General features: G+C 40.7%; 1 protein-coding gene across 5 annotated transcripts in view; it reads left to right on the top strand.

The window, feature by feature from the left end:
• Homer2 (homer scaffold protein 2) overlaps positions 1-24,113 on the top strand; it is a 97,652-nt gene that overhangs the window by 63,555 nt on the left and 9,984 nt on the right. For 4 of the 5 annotated variants that reach the window (XM_046438304.2, XM_046438334.2, XM_046438315.2 and 1 more), the window contains exons 3-8: positions 5,428-5,559; positions 12,678-12,770; positions 16,802-16,941; positions 20,375-20,531; positions 22,748-22,858; positions 23,521-23,601. In XM_046438304.2, the coding sequence (XP_046294260.1) occupies positions 5,428-5,559; positions 12,678-12,770; positions 16,802-16,941; positions 20,375-20,531; positions 22,748-22,858; positions 23,521-23,601 (714 nt within the window). The remainder of the gene's footprint in view (positions 1-5,427; positions 5,560-12,677; positions 12,771-16,801; positions 16,942-20,374; positions 20,532-22,747; positions 22,859-23,520; positions 23,602-24,113) is intronic. The other variant, XM_046438325.2, reaches the window with a different exon arrangement.

The following is a 24,113-nucleotide window of genomic DNA, read 5'->3' as shown; positions in this document are numbered from 1 at the left end:
TGATTCCAGCCTCAGGAATTTAGCAAGGCCCTAAACAACTTAGTGAGACCCTGTCTCAAAATAAAAATAAATAAATAAAATTGAAAAAGGACTGGGAATGGCACTCAAGTGATAAAGTGTCCCTGGGTTCAATCCCCAGTATCAAAAAAAAGAGGGGCTGGGGTTGTGTCTCAGCAGTAGAGGGTGTACCTAGTACATGCGAGGCCCTGGGTTCGATCCTCAGCACCACATAAAAATAAATAAAATAAAGATATTATTTCCAACTACAATTAAAACATAAATATTTATAAAAAAAGAAAAAGAAATTTTCCTGGTAGATATTATTTCATTGTATGAATATATCACAGTTTATCCATTCTGCTGGTGGTAGACATTGTTTTTATAAGTGCTGCTACTGTGAACATTCTTATACATTTCTTCCTATACCTATATAAAAGTTTCTCTGTGGCATATACTCAGGAGTCAAATTGTTGTGTGTTAAAAATGTACATTTTGAACTTTAGTAGAGTAAGCCACCTTGTTTTTCAAATGGTTTTAGTAATCTCTGACAGCTTCTATTACTCCACATCTTTGCCCAAACACTTGGTATCATCTAACATGTTTTGACTTTGGTGAGTTCATAATAATAACAACGGTAAAGCCATTTCCACCTGGTTAGCAAAATTGAGCTTATAACTCAGGTTCATCAAATTCAACTTATTCTTTCCAGTCTCCCAAGAGAAGGATCACTTGCCCAGAACTAAGCCTCCTTCAGTCCCTTTGGCCCCAGCTCTTTGTCCCCAACCTCAGAATGTCCCTGCTGCCCACATGACTGCACATTGCATTCATCACTACAGACCTCAAGCAGAGAAAGATCTTTTCATGTGTGTATTCTTTTCATTCACATCTTAGGTGGGTGAAAGTGAGAAATGAGTCAGAACCTCAAAGAGAAATCGGCCTTCCAAGTGCACAGTTAGCCAGCAATGGAGGGACCCAAGAGGAGCACACACAGAAGGAGCAGAACTTAGAAGCTTCTGTCTGCCCAGCTTGTCAGGAGGGCTTAGTCTTGGCCAAGCCAGGTTTAGCACAGAATGGAGTGACTGTGTTGGTGTGAAGCGAAGGAGGAAGATCCTGGGGTTAACCATTTTTGACAGAGTAATTGCCCAGGATGTCACTCTTGCTGCTTTTGTGAAGGTCAATGCACTGAATTTTCTGGGAGGGACGCCAACCAGCTGTCTCCCTTATTGTGGAGTCGGGCTTACTGTTGTGGCCCTAAGATTGTTCAGATCAACCACATGGTCATGGCCATCTAGGATGGTGTTGAAGGGGTAGATGATGGCTTCTCTTGCCTTTTCTCTTCTTTCCTCCCCTCTGGAGCTAGGAAATCCTAAAGCCCTGGGTAAGCTATTGGGAGCCAGCCAGGGCTTTATAAAGCCCCCAGGGAGCCAGCCTGAGGAATAGTAAGAGCAGCATGGTAAAGAGGGTGGGCTTTCATTTTCTCATCCTGGTCGATCTCCATGTTGTGGAATCCTCTAGATTGTGTTTGATGATTGCCTGGACATCTTGATGCTGGAGATAGGAAGCAGTAGCTGTACTGAGCCAGGATTAAAGCAGTCCCTCAGCAGAGTTGGCCTGTTGTAGGGAATGAGGAGGACAATGCAACTCCCACTGTAGAATTCTAATGAGTTTCCGCAAAACCATCATTTTGTGTCCAAAGAGCGAACAGACCTTTTGTCTACTCTGGCCTATGGTGGTGAGTACACAGTGCAGTTGTGTGGGTAGGAGGAGCATCCTGGGTTTAGAGATGAAGACATGAGACCCAGGGGTCTGAGGGAGGCTTAGTTATGGGTGAGTGAATGGACCCTTCTCTTGGAAGACTGGAGAGAATGAGTTAAGGTGAGTTTGATAGGCAAAAGATGTGGGCTGTGGTCTGAGATCTCAGAATTTGCTCTCCCTGCCCCCTCCCAACATGCTACAGAAGGGAGGAAAGAGATGGGCAGGTGGGATATTAGAGGACTTAGAGAATGGTTGCAGTGTGAAGTCATACTGGTAAGCTGGGATAGCACATCTGGACACAGTTTTGCTTAATTGATATGAGCAGCTCTCTTATAAAAAGGCACATGCTTTCCATTAACGTTATAGAAAAAGTCCCTAGAGACATGTAGTAAATTGCATCTCTGAACTTTTACAGACTCAGCATTTTGCTTGTAAGTAAGGTATATAGATTCCAGCAGGCCAGTGTTCCATTCCCTCTGATAATAAGCAGGAAAAAAATGGATAAATATGATTTAAAGGCATCAGAGTGCTACAGAAATGATGAAGACTAGAGAGATTGAAATTCCAGGGAGATAAAAGAGGACTACTCAAAGATGAAATTGGCAGCTCTCTTTCTTGAGAGCATTTGCCAGTTCTGGGTGTAGGCTAAAGATGGACTTGGCTCAGATAGAGAGATGCTGCTGGTGGAAAGAGAAATAGGCAAAGCATTTAGCAGTGATGTGCCTTTCAAATTCATGGCTGATTTTCACCACAAGATATTTGCTGAATTTCAAGTCTGTGCCAGAGTGCAAAGAGTTAGGCTGCACATTCCTGAGAGGCAGAGTAAAATTCTCAGATTGACTGTGTGAGTGGAGAGCAAAGTTCTACAAAGGAGCTGAAAAAAAAATAATAGAGACTTAAAAGGCCCAGACAGAGTGGGGAATTGACTCTGGACATTTACATATCCATTCACCTGGGCACTTACTGATTCTAGGACCAGTGAGAGGCTTGGGCATCCGGTGTTGGTCCCTGCTGCTACTTGGTTTGCTGCAGGCAGAGAAACTTGCACAAATCTTGATGTTTACATGTAGCTTGAATGACAAAATGAGAGACTTGAGTGGCTCTAAACACGTGGCTGGGCCCCTTCAAGATTTGCTAAATTATGAAGATATGTGGATTTGAAGGCTACAGAACTAAGTCAAAAACTTCTTAAGGACAGTATTGAATCTCTAGCAGCCTTTCATGGCAGAGGAGATGAATATTTACCCAGTCGTCAGTTGAAATCACTTAAAGGCCTGCCCTAAACACAGAGGTGAACCAGAGGTAGACTGAGTTTTACCAGCACTGAACCTCAACCCTGAGAAGTAGGAGTATCCTATCTACCTACTTGTCTAGCAGAAAAAAAGGGAACATTTCCCTGGTAGAAGATAACAGCATGTGGAACCTTAACAATTCTTTCATACCCATTTTCCAACATACAATAAAAAATTACTAGACATGGAAAAACATGAAACCATATATACTTAGGTCAAAATGAAACCCCAGATAATAGAAACAGGTTAAGATATAATCCAAAAAAAAAAAAAAAGATATAATCCAGATGTTAAAGAGTTTTCATCAAGGACTTTAAAATAACCGATTAGTATATTCAAGGAAAAGGAGAAGGAAAATGGATGAAATAGGTGATGGGAAGAAGACTAAGAATTAACTAAGTCTCCCCAGAGACTTAAAATTTATTCAAATGGATATTCTAGAACTAAAAAAAATTGCAATATTTGAAATTAAGAGGTCAGTGGGTAGATTTAACAGCACATTGGTTCAATATCAATAGCCAAGGATGGTGAGCTAGAAAGCAGATCAATAAAAAGTACCGAAATTGAAGCAGGGAAAACCAAGAAAGGAGGGAAAAATAATTGGTGAGTATAAAAAATGCTGGACACACTCAGCAGGTCAGACACGTGTAACTGGAGTCCTAGAAGAGGCAGAGAGATAGTGGAGCAGAAGCAGTGTCTTGGAGGGAGAGTTAAGAAGGTGAGTGAACCTCCAAGCAGGATAGATGGATTCTGCTCTTGAAGTAAAGTAATACATACTTTCTACCCTTTTAGTCATTTTCTAGTTTTATCACATTGAACAAGTCACTTGACCTTGATGAGCCTCAGTTTACCCTTCTGTAAAAATAAGGTTTAGATAAAAGATTCTCTGAAAAGATTCCTTAGAAACAGTTACATTCTAAAGAAATACCAGAGTGTCACTGTCATAATTCCAGCTTGACTGACTCTGGGACAGCCTGGGGCAAACTTGAGAGCTGTGTCCCATACTCTCTTCAGTCTCTGTCTACTGCCATTCAAGGGGACTTGTAAGAGGTTGTGTGACTCACCTCAGGTCATAGGTCTGCAGTGAAGGCAGGCAGAAGAAAATGATTTAAACCCATCAAGTTTCTGGATGTGTCTAGGCATTGTTTTGTCCTTCCCAGATCCTAGAAGTTGGGAAATGACCAGGGTCAGTGTTCTGGAATCGTGAATCCATTCTGATCCACTCTCAGCCACATACCTTCCCTGGGTCTGCCTTGGTCCTTCCATGTCAGTCCTGCCTGGGGCTGAGTCAGAATTCCACCAGTTCCCAAGGTCTCAGGGCCATTCCCCTATACCAGCCCATGGTTTAGATCTGCATTTTTCCACAGCCCTCTCCTCTGCCCCATTTCTTGATTATGTCCAGTGATAGCAGGCAGGTCACTTTACTGTGTTTACTAGCTTTATATCTTTAGTTAAGCTGAAGGCCTGACATATAGTAAATGCTGAATAAGTGTTTATTGATTGAATGATTGCATGGTGTGCTGAATATCATCCCTTTACCCCTCTAGATCCATTCTCTACCCTTCTTCACTCTGTTCTGGTTCCTGAGAGGCTAACCTGCAGATGACATCAATGGGCTTCCAGGTCCTTTTACTTCTGGATGGGTTTGGCAAATAGCAAATGGAGGTCAGAGGGAGATAGGGGACGGTATTTGTTCCCCTGGCTCTTGTTCCTGTGCTGGCTGTGTCCCTCAACAGAAAGTCACCTCCCTTTTCAAGGCAGCCTGCTCCATATGATCCTCCCTTTTCAAGGTGTGTCTTCTTTCCATTCAGTCTTCCTTTTAGGTCAAGAGTAGTGAGAGCTAGCACCAGGGTCCTATTCCATCCTTTACAGTTTCTGCCTTGTTCACACCTATATAATTACTGTCCTTATAAATTAACTCTCCACAAATTATCCTAATTGGAGTGTACCTTTCCTTCCTGCTGGAAAGCAGCAGGCTCTAGTTGCTTATGGAGATTTAAAATGGTTGAACTGGACACTGGAGCTGCAGGTGATTAAAACAGGTATGTAGATCAGTTCTTCTAAGAATGTGTGCTATGGCTACCACTAAGGGTGCTCTGATGTGTGGCAATTTGGGGGCAATAAATAGCAGTTTTGGGTACTATTCTTGACTTACGAGAGGCATTCTCCCACTGATAACATGTAAGATCTTACTTTAGACTGCCTATTTAGTGTCTTAAATTGCCTCTTATCATTGTTGTGAATCTGACTCAACATGGGATGTGCCAGAAGAACGTAGGACCAAATATAAAAGGGCAAGAGAAGTACGCTGTAATTTTAAGACGTGACTGTGGTGTCCAATTCAGTGTTTACATTTCTCCTCTCGAATGTTTTCCTGCAGGTGATCATAAACAGCACAATCACGCCGAATATGACCTTCACCAAAACGTCACAGAAGTTTGGGCAGTGGGCAGACAGCAGAGCCAACACGGTGTTTGGTTTGGGGTTTTCTTCTGAGCAGCAGCTGACAAAGGTACACGGTCCTTTATACAGCATAATAAGCACCACCGCTCTCATTCAGAAATTGCCTACTGAGGAATGGAGTGGTGCTTTCGGTGAGCAAGAATCCTTTATGGTCTTGCACTTCACCCTTCGGGCATCACAGCACTGCCAATGCAGGTGCCCTTCCCCAAATACCAGGTTCCTTGAAAACAGGAAATCCATCTCTTAACAAGTGCCACTTCAGGGACTGAAGCAGTGAGTACAGTCCTTCCTTCCTCCAGTGTCTGCTTCTGCCTTTTGTGTCTGGCAGGGTTAGTGGGCTTGTCTGCCCAATTCTTGTCTACTAGATTTTCAGGATCCATGTGAGGAAAGAGTTGTCAGCAGGTCCTTACCCCTGGACTCCTGAGGAAGAGACTATGATCCTGTTCCCAGCAGCAGTGCATCTTGATGGAACAAACTTGTTACATCTTTTAAAGGATAGCACAGTTTGTCTTTGACATTCATTGCTGTCAGTGATTCTCTGTTTGGAGCCCTCAGAAAAGGGGAGTAAGATAATGCTTAGTAGGAGTTTCTAGCCTGGAGTCCCTACACCCCTTAAAATGCCATACAGTGCTGTGTATGTGTGTGGGAGGTGCTCCCCGCTCCAAAGAGAGGATTCATAGCTGATTCATTCTCCAAGGATCTAGACACACCTGAGAATGACTAGAAAGGTCTTGCAGAGCAGATCATAGCTGACTGCAGAATAGAGGTAGCTGAGGGAACAAACTGATGGTCTCTGAGCAGCCTTACTCAGCCATTTTAAGGGGGCTGAAAGCTGTTTTAGGAGAATAAATTTCCTTTTAGGATTGTAGAAGAGCCCTGTGTAAGTATTAAGAATGTTTGAGTTGAAAGTAATATTGACTAATTTATATGACATAGGAATTTATTAGAAGAATGTCAGAGTATCTCAAGGAATCCAAGGGAAAGTTGAAAAGCTAGGCCAGCTAGAATTAGGCTGGTTTCCAGAAGCATGGCTGAAGAAGGTTTTTTCATCTAGACTGTTGCCATTAACATCTGGCTGACTATCTGGGCAGGTATTTATTGGGCTCCTGCTCTGCTGACACTGTGCTAGGCACTGAGGGTGCAGAGACATTTTAGGAGGAGCTCCATAAAATTCCAGATTCTTGGGGAATTGCATACTACAACCTCAGCTATTTGAGTTCCTGTGTGTACCATGTTGTGAGATGGAAAAGAGGAGCAAGAGCCCTGAGGGCAGAGAGAATTTATGTAAAGTGTAAGCAAGTGTGATTGATGGTGACTGGCAGGGTGAGCAGCCAGAGCCTCTGTCTGGGTTTTGCATGGTTTTCCCTTCAGTAGAGGTGCCCAGTGGGGAAGGGAATGGTGGGAGCACCCCACTCCCCAGGGCTCTCCCAGCTCCCTCATAGCCAGAGGAAGGGGTTTGGGAACCTCAGACTGCTGGGGAGGTTCCTGGGTCCTGACTGGGCTCATCTTCACACAGGCTCCTGATCTTGTCCAGGACCAGGGGTTCCTTCCTGAAGCTCGGGATGCTTTGAGAGAATCAGTGATAGCTTTCCTGGAATAATTTCTTTAGTATTCAGAGGAGTTGAAGTAGCTAGAAGGATAAAGGGAGAAAGTTTCTATGAAAAGAATCAAAAACAAAACTCCAGACAAAAACCTAGAACAAGTTGTTGAAGTTCAATTCTTTGTGCCTCAGAGAGCTGAAGAGACCTTGAGCTGTGCCTGCCTCCAAGGGCGGCCACTTCTAAATTTTCTCAGATAGAAGAAAATGTCCTATCATTAAGGAGGAGTATCCTGTCTTCCTGAGTCATTGAGTCTCTGGCAGCACTAGAGTCTCTGCTCTTTGACTGTGACCTGTCATTATTATAAAGACTTCTCAAATAAACTCTTGGATGAATGTTTCCTTTGTCCAAAATATTTCAAATCAACTTTCCCCATTCTCTTTGAAGGGAGCCATTAACCACACACTGATAAATTATCATGAATTGAAGCCGGCAGTCTTGACAAGTAGCAATTAGCTACACTGAAGGAACTTGGGCCTAAAGGGTTCCCAAGGCGTGTGCTGAGGGACATCTGTGGCTGAGTATTCCTGACTTCCCAGAGCTACCACCCACAGACCCTAGGGGAATTGGTGATCAAACACTCCAGGCTAGAGAAAGGAACCAGCGTGTGCATTTTCATTTATGCCTACTTCTCTCTCTGACCTCCAAAATGAAAATAGATACCTTGGTCTTAACAGCTGTCATTATAAGGACCACTTCACAGCCACAGTCCAGAAAATATTTCAGGGAAACTTTCTACTCTTGAGACAGCCTTTACAAAAATAATAGATGCTGTTTGTTCCCAGAAATAAACTGGGACTCCTCTGTCCACCCACTGGAAAGACACAATACCTCAGCCCACTAAAGAACATTGAAAAGGAGCTTGCATGTTCAGATAAAAGGAAGAGCTTATGAAAAAAAGACAAAAGGAGAGAGAACCAAGTATAAGAATGAACCAATTATTGAAGTTTAGATTCTTTCTGGCATCTGACCTCAAGTTGTCACTGTTCTAAGTTTGGCTTTATCTCATTCATAGAAGGAAACACATTCTTCCATTAAGGAGAGCAGTCCAAGGATGAAGTCATGAGTGCTGCATGGCTTGATTTTTTTTTTGGGGGGGGGGTGGTGCTGGGGATCGAACCCAGGGCTTCGTGCATGTGAGGCAAGCACTCTACCAGCTGAGTACTCCCCAACCCAATGAGTGCTTCATGGTTGATCCATCTCAACCCTAATACACATGTGACATTTGCTTTCAACAAATTTCAGTAATTTTATCCATTATTCAAAAATGTCCCCTCTCTTTACTTCCTTAACTCAGTGTAGTTGTAAGAACATTATCCAGTCTCCTTTTTGTCACCTGATTTAGGGTGAATTTTTTGGGGGGAGGGGGTACCAGGGATTTAATCCAGGACGACTTTACCACTGAGCCACATCCCCACACCTTTTTATTTTTTATTTTTGAGACCAAGTCTCACTAAATTGCTTAGGGCCTTACTAAATTGCTGAGGCTTTCCTTGAACTTGGGATCCTCCTGCCTCAGCCTCCCAAGTTGCTGGGATTATAGAAGTGCACAATGATGCCCCACAAAGGTAACTTTTTAAAAATGTGGGATATTAATCATTCTTTTGATATGTTTCAGATAGAATGCTTTTGACTACAAGTAACAGAAAGCAAATTGTAGTGCTTAAATAAAGAGGGTATTCTTCTCATGCAAAAGAGAAGTCCTGAGATAGGTAGTTGCTGACATGACTTCATAGTGTTAGATCTGAGAGTTCTGCATCATATTTTTGTATGTTTGTTCTTCTATTGACCTTTCCTTCTTGGTGATAAGATGGCTACTTAAGCTCTGTACATAACATCTGCTCTCACAGCAAGATTGGGAGAAAGCAGAACCACAATACTTCCCTTGAAAACTTCATGGCTGACTTCTTAGATTCCATTGTCAGCCCTGGATCCCTAACCCCTTCTCCCTCAAATAATAAATACAAGGAAGTAGGTTGCTATGATCATTCTCCAGCACCTATGAAATTTTTACTCCAGACAAATTTGAGATTCTGTTAAGCTAAGAAAAACGAAAAAAAAAAAAAGATTATGAATGGCAAATGTATTGTCTGCCATAGGTCTTCAGTGGCCAAGACTAAGAAAAACCATAGACAAAATCGAGCACTATTAGTCTGTCATTTTCCATGATAATGGTGGTGATTATTTTGGTCATCTTCTATCTGTGATGAATGAGATAAAGCCAAACTTAGAACTGTAATGTTCTTACAACTACAATTTAAAATTATTACCACAACTTTAAAAACTATATAAAATGATCTTAATAATAAAGACATGAGAATTTGGCAATGTATTTCAGAAACCTTTCTGGTTTGACTTGCCATTGACTTATGGGTTTCATTTACAGGAATGCTTTTGAAAGAAATAATGGCAATGGAGTACAAAGATTTAGCTACAAGGATTTTCCTTGCATCATCATTTTGAAGAACAACCAAAGAAAGGAAAAAAGGGGAGAAAGAATCTAAATAACCAGCAGTAGGAAATTAGTTAAATAACCCGTGCATCCCTCAGCATAATATTGTGCAGCAATTAAGATAATATGGTAGAGGGGCTGGGGATGTGGCTCAAGCGGTAGCGCGCTGGCGTGGCATGCGTGCGGCCTGGGTTCTATCCTCAGCACCATATACAAACAAAGATGTTGTGTCTGCCAATAACTAAAAAATAAATATTAAAAAATTCTCTCTCTCAAAAAAAAGAGTGGAAATGCACATCATTTAAAAAAAAAGATAATGTGGTAGAAAATCATAATTGCATGGAAGTATTACTGTCATATTGTTAATTTCAGAAGAGGCTATAAAATGAGATGTACAACATCATTTCAGTTTTTAAAAGAAATATTTGTATGTATGTGATGGATGCATATATACATATAGAAAATATCAGAAGTTTGTATGGTTAGTGCTTATTTCCAGGTGATAGGACGATAGCTTTTAAAAATATTTAGTTCTAAATATACTTTCCAAATTTTCAAGCATATATGCTTTTATTCAATAATGGGAAAATATTAGAAAACTGTAGACTTCATGAAAATTTTTCACCAAAGGATAATCATTTGGCACCTCTCTTAAGTGGTAAAGTCTCTGAAGGGGACTATTCTTCCATCAACACCCAGAGCTCTCTGGATTGCTTCCAATTTTTCATTATTGTAGGCAAAGCTAGAATTATGATCATTGTGTTGAAGGCTTCCCCTCCCCCCCCATTTTCTCAAGTATTTTTGCAGAATAGTTTCCCAGAAGCTTTATCACTGAGTCAGTAGGTATGAACTTTTTTTTCCACTCATGATACATATTTTCAAATTGCTTCTCAATGGGGCTGTACCAAAACACAATGCTACCAGAAAGATCTTGCCAGCACTGAGGTTGATAATTATATTTAGTGTTTGCTAATTTAGCAGGCAAAGAATTGTTCCTTATTATTTTGATTTGCATTTCCAGCAAGGCTGAACAGTCTTCTCTCTATGTTGTTTAGTTATTCTACTTTTTGTTCATGAATTTTGCCATTTATCTATCGGAATTTTCATATTTTCCTTTTCATCTTGTACAAATTCTTTCTGCACTAAAAATAATAACCCTTTTTTCTGTTGTCCTAGCTTAGCTATAGACCATTTCCCCGACTGCTGTTTTCCTTCTTGTTTTTTTTCCCTTTTATGTTTAAATTGTTATACAGTCAAGCCTGTTACTTTTGTGATTTTCTTTGATTTCTTCCAAGTTTGGAAAATTACCTTCCCACCCTTCAAGTAGAAGTTCAATAAGCATTCAATGTTGTTTGTATCTAGATTTTTTAGTGTTTAACTTTTTTTTCACACTTACCCATTATAACTGATTAGTGATTTAACATGCTGCTGGTTTGTGGTAAGGATTTAAATTCTTTGCCCTACAGTTTTCTAAAGTTATCTTAATTATAATTATAATTATAATTATCTTAATTATAATTAATTATAATTATTAATTATAATTGGGATGCACAGACCTGAACCCAGGGCTCATTCATTCACTGAGCAATCTCATTTGTGCCTGCTTTCTGCCAGGTGTGGAGGAGGGTGCAAAAATGAAGAGGTAGGGACTCCGCCATCATGGAGTGCATGACATGAAGTTTTTCCTGAAGGAAGTTCCTTCCTGAAGAGGAAGGAGGCTTTGTCCATCCCTGCTGAGCTTTACATGTTTCAAGCAAATGATAATGTGATTTTCCTCTGACAGCTTTGGAAAGGTTAAATATGAAGCCCCATGGCTGTGGCTTTATTAACGGGGCCTGCAGCAGCAACTCTGGGCCAAAACCAAAAGGCTGACCTTTTCTGCTTAGACCAGAGTGCTGAGTTCACCAGCATCTGTTATCTGTCAAGATCTCCTTGAAGCATACTACTGTTGTGGGCATTGTGAAGATACTCAGAGGACAGCCTATGCTCACAAATAGATGAGTCCTAAGCAAGACCCTCAGAATTGTCTTTAGCCTTGCAACCTGCAACTTTCTGTTTCTCTTAGGAACTACATTTAGTTCTCCTTGCTTTGTAATATCAGGATTATCTATTAGAAACTGTTCTCTGTTCAAACATCACATTTGCTAATGAAAATCAGTCACCTTGTCAGTGATTGTGAGCCAGTGATTACTTTGATAGCTCTAGGATTTTAAGATTTTTTTTAATATGGAAATGTTAAAACATTTTAAAAAGTAGAGAGCACAGATTAATGAACACTACACATATCACCTAGATTTAACACTTATTAGCATCTTGCCACACTTCCTTATCTCTTTTATTAGTGTACTTTATTTTTTTATTTATTGGTTCTTTTTAGTTCTACATGACAGTAAAATCCATTTTGACATAATTATAAAAGCATGGAATATATCTTGTTAATTCAATCCCCAGTCCGTCTCCTTCCCCTCCCTCACCGACCTCCCTTCCTTCTTCTCTATTGATCTTTCTGCCATTTACCGGTAGTTATTTTATTTTAATTAATTTCTTGTTGATGTACACATGATGAGATTCACTGTGGTATATTCACATATGTATATAGGAAAGTTATTAGTGTACTTTAAACAAATTACATGATGATTAAGGTTATAATCATAGGCTGTATTTGACTGTTTTGTGTCTTTTTCTAAAAAATCTAAGAATAGTTTCCCCAAGGTTTTGGGCATTTTTCTTTTCTGTGGCATTAACTTCTGAGAGTTCTTGGATCTTTTCAATAGGGTTCATTAAGTTTGTCATGGATCCCATCTGTAATGTAGTTATGTTTCTCTTGATGCTTTTGTATTAGTTACTATAAACCTACGGGCTTTGTTTGTTTGTTTGTTTGTTTATCATCGTCAAACTAGCTTCAGTAGCTTTGAAACTGGTTCAGGTCTGACGTGGGCCAATAGTATTTACTAGAAAAATTTCTTATATTCATATATTTTAAACCTCAAATAAAATTATCTTGAGTTTATATAGAATTTATTGGCTTAAAAAGGATACAGAATAATAAAAATGGGTTTTGAATAACAGCCAAGAATAACATTAATAAAAACCTTAATAACTATTTTTGGTATTCAGTTTGCAGATAAGTTCCAGGAGGTAAAAGAAGCTGCCAAATTAGCCAAAGACAAATCCCAGGAGAAAATCGAGACTTCGAGTAATCATTCCCAAGTAAGTCATTTATCCATGAAACAAATCTGAATGTGATTGGTGATCAAGATTCCTCGTTCCTTGGTGCTCTTGGCAAGAAATGAATTTTAGCAGCAGGGTTTTGAAGGCTGTTCACAATAAGGGGTATGTGACATGTTTTTATGAGACTTAAATTTCAACCATAATACTATAGTTTTGACAGAAAATGGTTGATGAGATTGGAATTAACGCATGTCCCTAGACCTTGAGAAACAGGTGGTGGTCATTCTGTGTTTAAATGTTGGCAGCAAAGCAGCATGTTTTCTTGCTGTGTTGGGAGGTGAGGTCTGTATATAGGATTCTCATTGGTGGATGCAGGCACCTGGTACCCATCAGAGAGAAAACTTGATACCAGAGAGCCCTCTGTCTTAGTCCTGTAGATAGGAGTCAGGTAGGAGATGGTATTCCCACAGCTCTGTCTTAGCCAGAGAAGAACTGGCTTTTTCAGGAATTGAGGGTGTCTGTCTGCTATAAAGTATGATGAGTGGCTAAGGATCTACTTTAACCTAAAGTAAAAATACCAGCATTGCTGGTGTCTACACTGATACATGTGGTGGTGATGGAAGGCTTGACAGAGAGATTTCAGGATCAAGGGGTTGGAGTCAGGAATCAGCATGCTGTATTAGCAGCAGTCAGGAGTCTGCCTAGCTGGGCTGAGGTGTGCTGTAGGATGTGTGGGGACGTTCTTGGAGATACTGTGAAAAGACCCAGACTTCTTCATTAGTGGGTAGTTTATTATTTTTTAGCTCCTTGTTTATTACTGGGTAGTTGGTGGACATTGGAGGTTCTACGACTGTTGATCTGGAATTGACCTGAGGGTTGTGTGCAAGTGGAAAGGCAGTTGGGAGTGGCTCAGGGCAGAAAGATTTTTGAGGAAGCTATAGAGGGGAAGGTGGCTGGGCCCTGGTAGCCTCTGGCAAATGACAAAGAAATGGATGTCAGGGACAGCTCCCAGGAAGAGAGCCAAGAGACCCATGCATGTGAAGTGGTCATGCTCAACACTGCAGACTTTACCATCAGTCTCACAGAAGCAATAGCTGAAGCCTGGGTGTACCAGGAAGCAGGGAGGAGAGGAGTGCAAAAGCCCAGCCCTGGAAAGTGAGCCCAGTTACAGAAAAAGAGCCAGTGAAAAGGCAAGGGAGGAAGGAACTCTAGCATCATGGAACCTAAGGCAGTGCTTTCACAGCATTCAGAGCTAACAGAGGAGGGGAGAGGAGGCTGAGAGGGACCCTGGTCTTGTCAGGAGACTTGGTGACTTGGAGTGTTTCACGGATAGGACCTAGTTCTGTCTGGAGTTACATTCCCAACACCTTCTCCTGGGCTCACCATATTAAAGATGCCCCATATGGATTTATGGAAATGAAGTGTATTAGGCTTCAGATAGATGGGAACTTTCTAAATAATCTATAATCTCTATGCTGTTTATTTAGTATTAACACTGTTAATTTAGTTTTATTAATTATTAAGTAATCTCTGAGGATCTATAAAATTGTGTGTAAATTTTATAGAAATTGTCCATGGTATAGAGATTCTAATAAAATGTCTTTTTTCTGAATACAGACTTTATAGTGATATCTTTAAACTTAAACATCTGAATTTCTCTATATGTCTTTGTTTTAAAATTTGTCCCCCCAAAAGTATTTTAAAACTTGGAAAAACCAAGTATACCCAATGTTTGTCTATATACACACACAAACACACACACACACACACACAACACATACATTAATTATATTGGAATGAAATTTTGTCTCTAAGATTTGGTTTTTATTTATTGTTCCTGATATTTCCCCAGAAATCGAGATCATTGTGCATTTTTCTTATTTTTATTCAAAATCAGTTACTTGTTTTCCTGAATCTCTTTGACCAAGATTTCCAAGTAGTTGAAGATTTAAACGACCTAATTTCAAAAACACTAAAAATGAGTTTTGTGACTATAAAAATGATACATATGTATTGTAGAATTAAAACATATACTACAAAAAAAGGAATAAAAATCATCTGCTTTCTTACCACTTAAAGATGCCTTTTTGTAGTATGTTGGTTTGTATCTTTTTTTTAAATATAGCTTTTGAGTAAATTTTTCTATTACGCTTTATAACCTTTATTTATTTATTTTTTTTTTTTGAGAGAGAGAGAGAGAAAGAGAGAGAGAATTTTTTAATGTTTATTTAGTTTTCGGCAGACACAACATCTTTGTTTGTACGTGGTGCTGAGGATTGAACCCGGGCCACACGCACGCCAGGCGAGCGCGCTACCGCTTGAGCCACATCCCCAGCCCACGCTTTATAACCTTTATTAAATTTTTTTATGTCATAATAATTTCTTTGTATTTTCAAGTATTCCCTTTCAAATCTGTTTGTCAGGATTTGTACCATTAGCCTCTTGTGATTTGGGACATCCATGTTGTTTCTCATTTTTCATTATTATAAATAACACTATGATGAGTGTTCTTGCCTCATCTTTGTGCATTTGACAGTTTCTGCAGAATAAATCCTTGAGATGGAGCATGAGTTGAGGTCCTAGGCATTCTTAAAGCTTTTGATGCACACAGTTACACTTGGCCTTCAAAAGTGTGCAGTTCTAGCTCCTACTTCCCCCAAATGAGGCTTTTTCTTCTCATATCCTTGCCAAGAAAGCTTTGTTGATTTGATTTTAAAAAATGTACTTCATTGCCTTTTTCTTCTCTTGTATTTCTTTTCTACTGACATTAGATATTGTTTATGTTTATTAAATGTATACATTTCTTCTTTTGTAAATATCAATAGTCTTTTTCCTTCTTAAAATAAATTGAGGAGACATTTCTCTTATATTGTATTGATTCCTAAGGGGTTTACATATTTTTTTAATATGGAAACTTTTCACATGTAGAAATCTAGGCAGAATTATATAATGAACCTCCACATACATGTAGGTCAGCTTTAATGATTGGTAATCTGTGACCGATATTTTTATCTATGCCCCACACTTTACCCCAACCCCGATATTTTAAAGCAAATCCCTGATATTTCGTCTATAAATATTTCAGTATGTAGCTCTAAAAGATGAGAACTCTTTTTTAATATAGAAAAGATATTAACATTTTGTTTTTAATATCTGCTGCAAATATTTCCCCTGGCTTTTCTTTGCATTTTAATTTTGTTTATGACATTTTGTTTGTAATGCAGAAATTTAGTTAAGTGTATACATCATTTCCTACATGGTTCCTTCCTTTGCCTTTATGCTTATTTAAGGCCAAATAAGATTTTTCTAAGATCTTATCCAAGACCAGATAGATTTCACCTCCTTGTGGTTTGACTTATCACAGAAAACACTTCGGGATATTCATAACAATGCTAAGTAGTAATAGAGAAGCAGACATCCATATCTTATTCCTGTTTTCTTGATGAGTATGTTGATCTAACTCTCCATATCCCCAGGATTTTTAAACTGTCTCAACTCATAATACTTTTTCTCTATCTTCATTAACTATTTCTTATTCTTTGGTGTTTGGAATAATTCCTTCTCCTTTTTTTTTAAAGAGAGAGAGAAATTTTCTAATATTTTTTTAGTTTTGGGTGGACACAACATCTTTATTTTATTTTTATGTGGTGCTGAGGATTGAACCCAGCGCCCTGCGCATGCCAGGCGAGCACACTACCGCTTGAGCCACATCCCCAGCCCCCCTTTTCCCCTTTTAACCTGTAACTTCCATCAGTGGTATTTAAGAAAACCAGATACTCAAGGTTGGTAGATTTTTCTGAAAAGTTTGAATAAAAAGTCTCTGAGCAATGGCCCAGGTGTTCTCTTTTCAATAAAGTACATGGACTTTATAAATGCCATCTGGGTTTTCCAAGGCCTTTTCCTGCCATTATTGACACTCTTTGTTAGCTTGTTTACTTCTTTGTCTTCAGTACTTTCTGGTTAGATGAGTTGGTTTGTCCACAGTCACAACACACAGTTTCTCATTATGACTGATTTGCTGGCAGTGTGAGGATGAGCAATAACGTGTGAAGATAATTCACTTTGGCCAGGAATCTGGGTGTGAAACCCCATCTTCTACTCAGGCATCCAGCGTCAATGGAACGGATGATGAAAAGGCTTCTCATGTGGGTCCAGCTGACACACACCTCAAGTCTGAGAACGACAAACTGAAGATCGCTTTGACACAGAGGTAAGGCTTGTTTAGAATTCACATCCGAGCTGGGCATAGGCCTGTAAACCAGCAACTTGGGAGACTGAGGTAGGAGGATTTCAAGTTGGAGACCAGTCTCTGTAACTTAGTAAGACCCTTTATCAAAATTAAAAGTAAGAAAACAGGACCAGGACTGCAGCTCAATGGTAGAGGGTCCTTGGGTTCAACAATCCCTAGTAGTGGCAGAGATGGGGTGGGGGTCAAGATCCTGTTTTCTTCACGTTCAGAACTTCTGGGAAGCTTATTAGGCTGAGCAGGATTTCAGGAAATTGAGAGAGATGACCGGCTGTCCTGCTTTGAGCATCCATCTCATCTCCCTGGCAAAGGGAGACTAGTTGGCTTCATGGCCCTTCTCTATCTGCCAACCCATCAGCATCAGTTTGTGTGTGTGTGTGTGTGTGTGTATTGACAAAGTGTGTATGGTGATGTAATTGAGTGTGTATGAGGTATATGATAGGGTAAGTGTGTGAGTACATGTGTGAGAAGGGATGTGTGTGTCAGTGTGAATGTATAGTGTGTGAGAGAGTATGTGGTACAGCTTCGAAATTGTACTTTTTTTTTAGAAGATAAATTTATGATAAAATTGAGTCTTGGGCTGGGGATGTGGCTCAAGCGGTAGCGCGCTTGCCTGGCATGTGTGCGGCCCGGGTTCGATCCTCAGCACCACATACAAACAAAGATGTTGTGCCCGCCGAAAACTAAAAAATAAATATTAAAAAAAAAAAATTGAGTCTTGACCAAGAAAAGCATATAAAAACCTAAGAAACTGTGATAAATAATATGAAATCACACACAAGTCAGTAACTTTTTTGTTTAAAAAACCCATCACATTGGTCATATATTTGAAGAAGGTATTTGCTTTACAATATGAACTGGAACCACAAAATACATAAGAATAAACTTGGAAAGAAATGTTCAAGATCATGTAAAGCAAACTTTAAAATGATTTTGAGGATAAAAATTAATCATTTAACAGATAGATAAATTCTTCAAGGTTTTTATTTTGTTTTGTTGTTTTGTTTGAAGTGCTGGGGATTAAACCCAGGGCTCTGCAAGTGGTAGGCAAGTGTTCAGACCACTGAGCCACGCTCCCAGTCCTGAGATAGATTTTTTTAAAAATGTTTTTAAATGTGTGTCTTTTATTTTTAGTTGGGACATAATTATACATATTTGTGAAGTTTAGTGTGACATTTAATACATATATATTATAGGTAATGATCAGATCAGAATAGGTGGCATATCCATCACTTTATATTCAAACATATTATATTGGGCCAGACATGGTAGTGCACACCTGTAATCCCAGAAACTTGGGAGTCTGAGGCAGGAGGATCATGCCAGCCTCAGCAACTTAGCAAGACTTTGTCTCAAAATAATAAAAAGAGCTGGGGATGTGGCTCAGTGGTTAAGCACCCTGGGTTCAATCCTGGTACCCACCCCCAAGGAATATATTTTTAAAAATTATATTAATATAATTATATAAACTTATTTTATATACATATAATTATATTTTAATATAAATATATTTTTTAATTGGGAAATGGTAAGAAGACTTGATATTTTCTAAGGTATCAGTTTTCCTTTAGTAGATCTATATATGTAAATTGATCCCTATACTGATATAAAGGTTTCTTAAATTTTTGATGACATGAGTGGTACTTGCTTTCCTGTGTCTTCAGGGCTGGCCTGTGAGTGCCTTCAGAATCATCCTGCTCACCTGGCCGGGGGCTTTGGCCAACTTCCCTCAGACGTGGAAGAGAAACTATCTTCCTCAGCCCATTTAAGCTGTGTCATATTGGGAGCCATCTGGCAAAATTCTTCCATTGTACAGATGAGGAAACTGAGCCAGTGATTCCCTATGCAAGGTCACATGTCTAAAAGTAAACCTTTCCATCACCTCATACTGCCTGCCCTTCAAAGCTGCAGTTGCAATCTCCTCAGGGATATCCCACAGTCACCAGTCACATTCTATAGCTAGAGTCACTAAAGGGCTGGCACCCATCTCCCCACCTCAAGTGAACTGTCTGGTGCTTGGAGCTTAATTCCTGTGATCTGACCTAGGAATTCCAAAAAACATGTGAGACTCTTAGATCCCGCCACCTACCTTTAGATTTTGGGTCTTTGTCAGGTACTTCAAAGAACAAAACTGTGACCAGTGTCTTTTCTTACTCGTCAGGTGATTGTGAGGACTATTTTTGACTGTTTAAGTCACAGTGAACTGCCTGGATGAAAGTGTTTCACCCCTAAAAATAAATGTTTTCAAATCCTGGTTTAATAAATGGTGTGAAGCCATTTCCCTAAATCAGCTTAAATTCTCAGTCATCAATTCCAAAATTCATCAGATTTTGGAACATTTTACTGTTTTTTCAGTCTGTGGTATTTCAAACTGTGAATATGTATTTTCTAATCACATTCCTAAGTTCTTGAGGCTGTGGGCTGAAAGATAATGCAAATTATTCAGTCACAGTTGCATTTACTTAAAATTTTTGTTTTAAAGTCTTCAGAAAGAACTCTCTTCAGCCAGGGAGAAACCTGATGGGCTTGTCATGTGCAGCTCTGCCCCATCACCTCAGGTCACATTCAGTGCCACAGATATGGGAGCTCCAAGGCACAGAAATTAAAGGAAAGTCGAAAGGGAGAAGTTAGTGAGAGGAACCTGATTCAAATTTGTTTTAAACTTCTTCCTCACTATGCACATAAAACCAAAGGTAAAACAGAAAGCCTTTGTGATGAGGGTAGGGGTTTCATACCTGAGGTGATGCCCCCTGAGGTGACGGCCAGCCAAAGCTCCCTCACACACACTGAGGTTAGGAATACAGTTTTGCTTACAGGGGCCTGATTCCCCATTTGTTTCCTTTGTCCTCAAGCCCTTGATTCACAAATCTGGCTTCCTTTAAGGGCTCGGAGGAGGCACAGGTTAAAATGAGGCCACTTTCACCCAGGCTCTTTCTGTGTTTGTGTTTGTGTGACATCCTTGGACTCTGGAGAGGTTCATGGCTTTCACGATATTCTCAAAGGGTCCCATGGCCTGCCTCAGCAATTTAGAACCTCTCAGAGTGTGCAGTAGGAGGTTAGCCAGGAAGGAGGGGGAGGTGGGTATTTATCATGCTCAGCAGTCTTTCTTTTTAGAAGTCCATTCTTCTTTCTTTAAGAAGTCCATTCTCTTCTAAGGCAATTCTTTAAGAAACTAGCCTGGCAAGGTGACATGTCCACACTAGAAAGTGGTGCCATTGACCCTCTTGGCAGTTGGTAGGTGCAGCCAGACCCAACCCAGCTCACTAGTGGGTGAAGGAGTGGGCTCCCCTCAGGGTGGGCTAAGTGGCAGAGTCCCATTCCCCAGGTGAAAGGAGGTGCACTTTGATGGCTGGCATCCCCCTGCCTGCATCTCCACCACCTATTTCCTGCCCCACAGTGCTGCCAATGTGAAGAAATGGGAGATCGAGCTGCAGACCCTGCGGGAAAGCAATGCTCGGCTGACCACAGCACTGCAGGAGTCAGCAGCCAGCGTGGAACAGTGGAAGAAGCAGTTCTCCATCTGCCGAGATGAGAACGATAGGCTCCGCAACAAGGTGGGCTCCTGGAACAGCAGCCAGCAGGAGGGAGGGCCCGCTGGCTGGGGTGGGCAGCAGGAGGCAGGGGCCACTGTGGTCCTTTCTCCTCTCCTCCCTTCTCCTCCCAGGGGCAGGAGAAAAACCTGCTGCCTGATGCCATTGAACATTCTCCATCCCACTGCTTTTCTTAGTAGAAATTTAGGCCATGTAAACTACATTTACCAAACCAAGTTTTATAATTCCTGTCATTAAGGAGAAGATAAACAAACTGGCAATTGCAGCTTTGTCCTACGCCAAGAGCTCCCTCTGATATGATTTTTGGGCTGGCTGATTGTCACAGTGGTCTTTCCTTAGCACTTCTGTGACTAAGTGATCTTCAGTGGAGGAAAGGAAGTCAGAGGATAAGTGAAAAATAGGCCCAGAACATCCTGAGGATCATTGCTCAGTTTCCATTCAAATCATTATTTCTAAAAATGTAAACCTAGGAGGGAGAAAAGGAATATACTGCTTAAAACATGTAAGGTGGTTGCTGACCACTGCCAGATGCTCTCTATTTTCTAACTTCAATGTCCTGCAATTAGATTTTTTCCAGACTCACCTATAAACTTCCCTGTAATTAATCACTCTCTTTGTGGTATTGCTGAGTTGGTAAAGTGGGTTTGAGGTGACTCCCCAGACTTTCCTGTTCAGGTCTTAAGGTTTCTGTGCTGACCACATTATGATGGTGAGACCATTACCCACCCCTCTAAACCCCACCCCCGTCATGAAGTTTGGAGCTTTGGAGCATGAGCTTTGGAGGCTCCAGGTTTCAGGAGACATGTCACATTTAGATTGGTGTCCACTGTCCCTTGAGCCATTTCTATGACCTGAATGGAGCCGCTATAGACCAGCCCATTGTTTCACTCTTTTCCTTTGGTGCTGATGGCACATAAAGCTGCCTCATGTCATTTTTTATCTCAGAACTGAAAGTGCTGACAGTCGGTTATCCCAGGCCAGCTGCTGACTTTGCATGTTTCTGAACAAAGCTGCCTGGCAGACCTGCCTGCCAGAGTTGCCCTTTCATTTTTTCAAGCAAAGAGTGAATTTGAATTCCTTGCTTTGATTGGAGTATGAAAACCAAAGACAGTGTGGAGGAGTGGAGGAGTAGCATCATTCTCAGAGGAGTGTGGACTTCCCTAGGTGGGACACATTGGGACCTTGATTTCTAGGCTGGAGGGGGAAGTTGGTAGGATTTCCAGCCACAGTTCAGAGGTTCCGACTTTGAGGGGTGATGCAGGCCACCTTCCAAGAATGTCCTCATGGCAACCGCCCCAGTGCCCTTCATATAAAGACCACTGCTGTCTGTGTGTACACTGAGCTGCTTTTGGGTGGTCTCCAAGAAATACTCAGCATCAAACAGTAATATCAGGGTGTCAGGCCTGCATGAGTAACCTTTTTGAGGAGTTAGGCCTTGAAGTAAGGAACGAATGCAGTCCTAGAACTTGCCATTCAGTCTCAAGGAAGAGGCCCACTGGCCAGGCCCCTTCTGCATTCATACACGAAGGAAGGTCATCTTGATATATACTGTTTAAAATGTCATCACATCCCATTTGGTGGCCACTGTTCTACAGAGTTGTTAGAGTCTCTACTCTGCTGGCTTAAATCCTTGAGATGAAATAGAATAATTCAGGACATGATTCAAATGATGTAAAAATCATTCTGGGGAGAAGCAGATCAATTTGGAACATCTTGCCTGTGATAGACCCTTAAAACAAACCTAAACTTACTTCCATGTGACCAAGATAGAAAAACAGAAGTCCAGAGCATTCTGCAGTCAGGTTTCATTACTTATTAGCCCTGCAAGTATTAAGTGAGGCATCCCTTACCAGCAGGGGTAGCAGCTCCATGGGGAGCCGCTTAGAGCGTGTTCATAACCACAAAGAAAAATATTTTAAGTGGGTTAGTTTATGGTTTATTTTAAAAGAAAGTATAAAAATAGCTGGGCATTATGGTGCATACCTATAATCCCAGCTACTCAGGAGGGAAGAGGACCATAAGTTCAAGATCAGCCTTAGTAATTTAGAGAGACCCTGTCCCAAATTTTTAAAAAGGAATAGGGATGTGGCTCAGTGGAGAGCACCTCTGGGTTCAATCCTCAATACAAGAAAGAAAAAAAAGAAAGAAAGAAAGCATAAAAATAGCTTTGGCAGTCTCTTATTTAATGACTAAACTAGCATGTAATGTGTTTGTTGAAGATTGACGAGTTAGAAGAACAGTGCAGTGAGATAAACAGGGAGAAGGAGAAGAATACTCAGCTGAAGAGAAGAATTGAAGAGCTGGAGTCAGAACTCCGAGAAAAGGAGACGGTGAGTAGTGGATACTCTCTAAACATGGTCCTTGGCATTCTCTGGGCCTTGTGGAGTGACCTCTGTGATCTCAACCCAAGGACATAGCAGGTGGCTTGGGGCAAGTGACTAACCCTGGCAGCTTTCTGAACACCAGGACAGAGAGCCAGGAGTCACACCTAGGTACAGATACTCCAGAGCAGAGAACAGGCTCATCATTACCCTCTGCAGCCTCCTCATGTAAGAGTGACCTGAACATTTCTCAGAACACTTGGGCACTTCTATAGATCAAAAGTTGCCATCAAAAGTTGTTCTGCATGTAGTCATTTACATTCTGGGAGGCAAAACAGTTAAGTACACTCACATTTAAGACCATGGGCAAGTTACCAAGCCTCTTTGGGTCTCAGTTTCACCATGTACAAAACAGTAAAACATAACAGTACAAAACATAAAAATACGTGCCTTTTTATGATGGTATTATGGACTTCATATGATCATGCAGAAACACACTTGGCCCTTTGAATCACCTGATAGTTAAGAATAGCATCATCACCACTATTGCTTATGCAGACAGGATGGGCTGCAAAAACAGTATCTATTAGTAAATGCACAGGTTGGTTATTTTCAAGTATACATTTATTTGATTGCTTTCATGTTCTTTTTTGAATTCCTGTATCCTCAAGGAGTTGAAGGATCTCCGAAAACAAAGTGAAATCATACCTCAGCTCATGTCAGAGTGTGAATACGTCTCTGAGAAGTTAGAGGTAAGAGAGGGGCATACCTGTCCTGGCTAGATGAGAAGGCAATTGTCATGTTGCTGGTGTGTCTACTCCCTCTAGCTGTCACTTCTAGGATGATAAAGAGGAGTGAGTTTCTATTTGTAAAAAGCTGGTGTAATCACATGCCCCCTGGCCTTAAAAGCAGACTCAACAGCATTGGTCTTGTGGTTTTTTCGCTTATACAGAGGCATTCTATGTATAACCACAGCATAGGTGGCTAGTTATCTCCCAAAGAAGTTCCTACAAAGCCACAGAGAGAATAAAGAGAGGGACAGAAGGGTGGCCTGAGAGTATAGAGTCAGGGTGCAAGTCCACATCAGCCACTTCCTAGCCCATGACTTTGGGCACTGACCTTGGTCAGCCCTTCCTCCCTATCCTCAGCTTTCTGATCCATAAAAATGAGGGGTTTTAGGTCCTCCTTCACCTCCAGGGATCTCCTCACTTAACATACACAAAGAGCGCTTTATTGAATTACACAGTTCCTGTTCTGTATTGGT

Source organism: Marmota monax, unplaced genomic scaffold (genome assembly GCF_021218885.2).
Source record: "Marmota monax isolate L192 unplaced genomic scaffold, Marmota_monax_Labrador192_F-V1.1 WCK01_AAM20220418_F8-fsc00005, whole genome shotgun sequence".
In the NCBI taxonomy this organism is placed as follows: Eukaryota; Metazoa; Chordata; class Mammalia; order Rodentia; family Sciuridae; genus Marmota; species Marmota monax.
This window is presented reverse-complemented; position numbering and strand designations above follow the sequence as displayed.